Source organism: Callithrix jacchus, chromosome X (genome assembly GCF_049354715.1).
Source record: "Callithrix jacchus isolate 240 chromosome X, calJac240_pri, whole genome shotgun sequence".
Classification (NCBI taxonomy): Eukaryota; Metazoa; Chordata; class Mammalia; order Primates; family Cebidae; genus Callithrix; species Callithrix jacchus.
The window spans coordinates 99,429,645-99,432,310 of record NC_133524.1 but is presented as its reverse complement, the minus strand read 5'-3'; the positions used below and the strand labels follow the sequence as shown (position 1 = coordinate 99,432,310).

Sequence of the window (2,666 nt, the reverse complement as noted above, 5' to 3'; positions counted from 1 at the left end):
TTTTTGTTATAAACTTTTATTATTCTAGCAATAACAATGCGTGTTAATTTTAGGAATATAGAAAATACAAATAAGCAAAAGGAGAAAAGTCATTCATAATTCCACCGAGAGGCTGTACTTTCTTTCATCCTTCACAAGTTATGTCCATATATGTAATATACAAATGTACTCTTTACCTTTCAAAAATAAGATATTCACATATTACTTAGTAGCCTTTTTCCATTTTATATCCTACCAAGAACCTCTGTTTTTACAAATGAGTAAAGTTCTCTTACCAAAAGACAGAGACTTGTAGATTGGTTCAAAATATGATAAACAATGAGATGCAGATAATAAGAGATACATCTAAAATCATTAACAGCAACAGGTTAGAAGTAGAAATATGGACAAAGGTATATGAGGAAAATGCTAATAAAAAGCAAGCTATATGGTATTGTTAATATCAGATACAAGTTAAGGTAAACTACATTAAGTAAGGGTAAGGATGGTTTCGATTAACCTTCCAACGCATCACTACAAGTTTGTTTCTGACTCTCCTTATCTCATCCATTTCATCCACTTCTCTACACATATCTTCATTGCTTAAATGCCTGTTGTGTATATCTTCTTTAAATTCCTGGAGAGATTGAATCAGCTTCTCTCTAAAAGCTCCTTTTGCTTTGGCCTCCTCCTCTAGCTCCTCCTCCTCCTCCGGCTTTTCCTCAGGTTTTGGCTCTTCCTCATGCTTTGGTTCACTCTCATTTTCTGGTTTTCCTTCAATTTTTTGACAGGATTTCATCTTGTATCTTCCTTTTCCTTTTTTTTTTTCTTATTCCTCTTTGAATACAATGACTTCTAGAAAGCAAAAAGAAGACAGTAAGTTAAAGATTAAACACTTGGTCAGTGGACACGTGCCATGGACAGAGGTCTTAGCATTTTTTTTTATTCAAAGCTATTATAAAATATCTTCCACCTAAGAAGTCCAGTCAGCAATCACAGCTTCCCTATTCCTACTCCTCTTACCACCACTTTCCACCTCTGCACTTCTCTCTTTTCCTTCCCTCTAACCTTTTGCACCGCCTTCTTTCTGCCTCCCAGCCCTCCCCAATCCTTTTTCCCCCTTAGGGCCTAATACACGGACCAGCCCAGAAAAGAGAAAGGGGGCTGGCAGGTAGAGGAAGAGGGGAAAGGAGAAAGGGGAGAGAAAAAAAGAGGGAAATGAGGTGGGGTGGAAGGGAGCCGGCAGGAACAGTGGAGCTTACAACCTTTGTCTCTACCCCAGGAGACTTTATAATGTTCCTTTCACCTACCTGGCACTGACCGGGTCAGTTTCTTCCTTCTGCTTTTTTACCTTTGGGTCTTGCTAGAAACACAGACCTGCAGACAAACGGGAAACGGGAGGGGACGGTGGAGGTGGGGAGAGCCCTTGGTGGGCTGACCGGCACCCGAAACTGACACACATAGCTTTCCTCCTTTAGGGTTTCGGTTATGGAAAGTTTCCCACCTTTTGTTTCTCCCAGTTCGCCCTCTCTCCACAGTGCATGTTAGTTCGTTTTAACCATTAGACAAAGAGTGAGAAAGCAGATTATTTCCAAACTATCCTTAAGACTGAGGCGGGGTTCGGGAGGAGGGTGCGGATCCGAAAAGCAGTCTTAGATAGCAGAGGATGATTATTTTTATAAACTATCACAAGTCTCCTTGTTCTTCTCCTAGGATTCCTAGTCCCCTTCCCAAGGGTCATCATTTCCTGTAGACCTGGAGGTGGAGAGTGGAGAGACGGACCTGACTGGCACTCCCACAGTCTCTGCCCTAAACCGCCCACGCTAGAAATCTCCAGTCAACAAGTACATTCACACTAACCTGCAAAATTCCAGCAAGTTTGACTCCTTCCACTGGCCTCAGGTACCACCGTCTGCACTGCTGAAGGAGGCTGGAACAAGGACCAGACTAGCAGGACTTCTGCACACGTCGACTCCTGGTCACATGAGATCTACGTCACCAGTGAGCTCGGGTCCCTAATTTCCACTCCCACCAAAAGCGCGGCAGAAGTGGGCCCACCCTCTGCTCCCTCCCCGCCCCCTACTTATACATTTGGCCCTGTCAGTCTTTTCTATTGTTTCCTATCCCAAAGGGGAAAATGTTATTTGCTTGACTCTGATTACTAGGGAGGAGCTACCTCTTTTCCTAGAGCTACTGAACTTTTCTACTTTTTCTCTGAGAATTGTCTCTTCCAGTCTTCCACTCCCAGGATAACTCCCTCCCCTAGCCTCCATGTCATCTGCAATCTGGTCCTTAGCTGTTGAGGGGCAGAGTGTGCTTGGCAGCAGTTGTGAAACAAAAAATACCTTGGAACAAGAGTGAGATTTTTGAATGCATTTTTTACTGTTTATTCTCCGTACTTCCATATTCTTTTTTTTTTTTAAGGTAACTTTACTCTCTCTCTCTTTTTTTTTTTTTTTTTGAGACAGGATCTCACGCTGTTGCCCAGGCCGGAGTGCCACGATACAGTGGCACGGTCACAGCTCACTGCAGCCTCAAACTCTTGGACACAAGAGTCTCACCTCAGACTCCCAAGTAGTTGGGACTACAGGTGTGTGCCACCATGCCCAGCTAGTCTTTTAATATTTTTGTAGAGATAGGATCTCTCTATGTTGCCCAGGCTGGTCTCGGACTCCTGGGCTTAAGTG

The 2,666-nt window shown here is 43.4% G+C and overlaps 1 protein-coding gene across 1 annotated transcript; it reads right to left on the bottom strand.

The window, feature by feature from the left end:
* On the bottom strand, window positions 1–1,942 carry TCEAL9 (transcription elongation factor A like 9). Its single transcript, XM_003735788.6, has 3 exons — window positions 1,840–1,942; window positions 1,290–1,356; window positions 1–834 (listed from the first exon to the last, which is right to left on the bottom strand). Exon 3 carries the CDS (start codon window positions 776–778, stop codon window positions 464–466), a length of 315 nt encoding a protein of 104 aa, XP_003735836.1. The 5' UTR covers window positions 779–834; window positions 1,290–1,356; window positions 1,840–1,942; the 3' UTR covers window positions 1–463.
* Window positions 1,943–2,666: the final 724 nt, after the last annotated feature.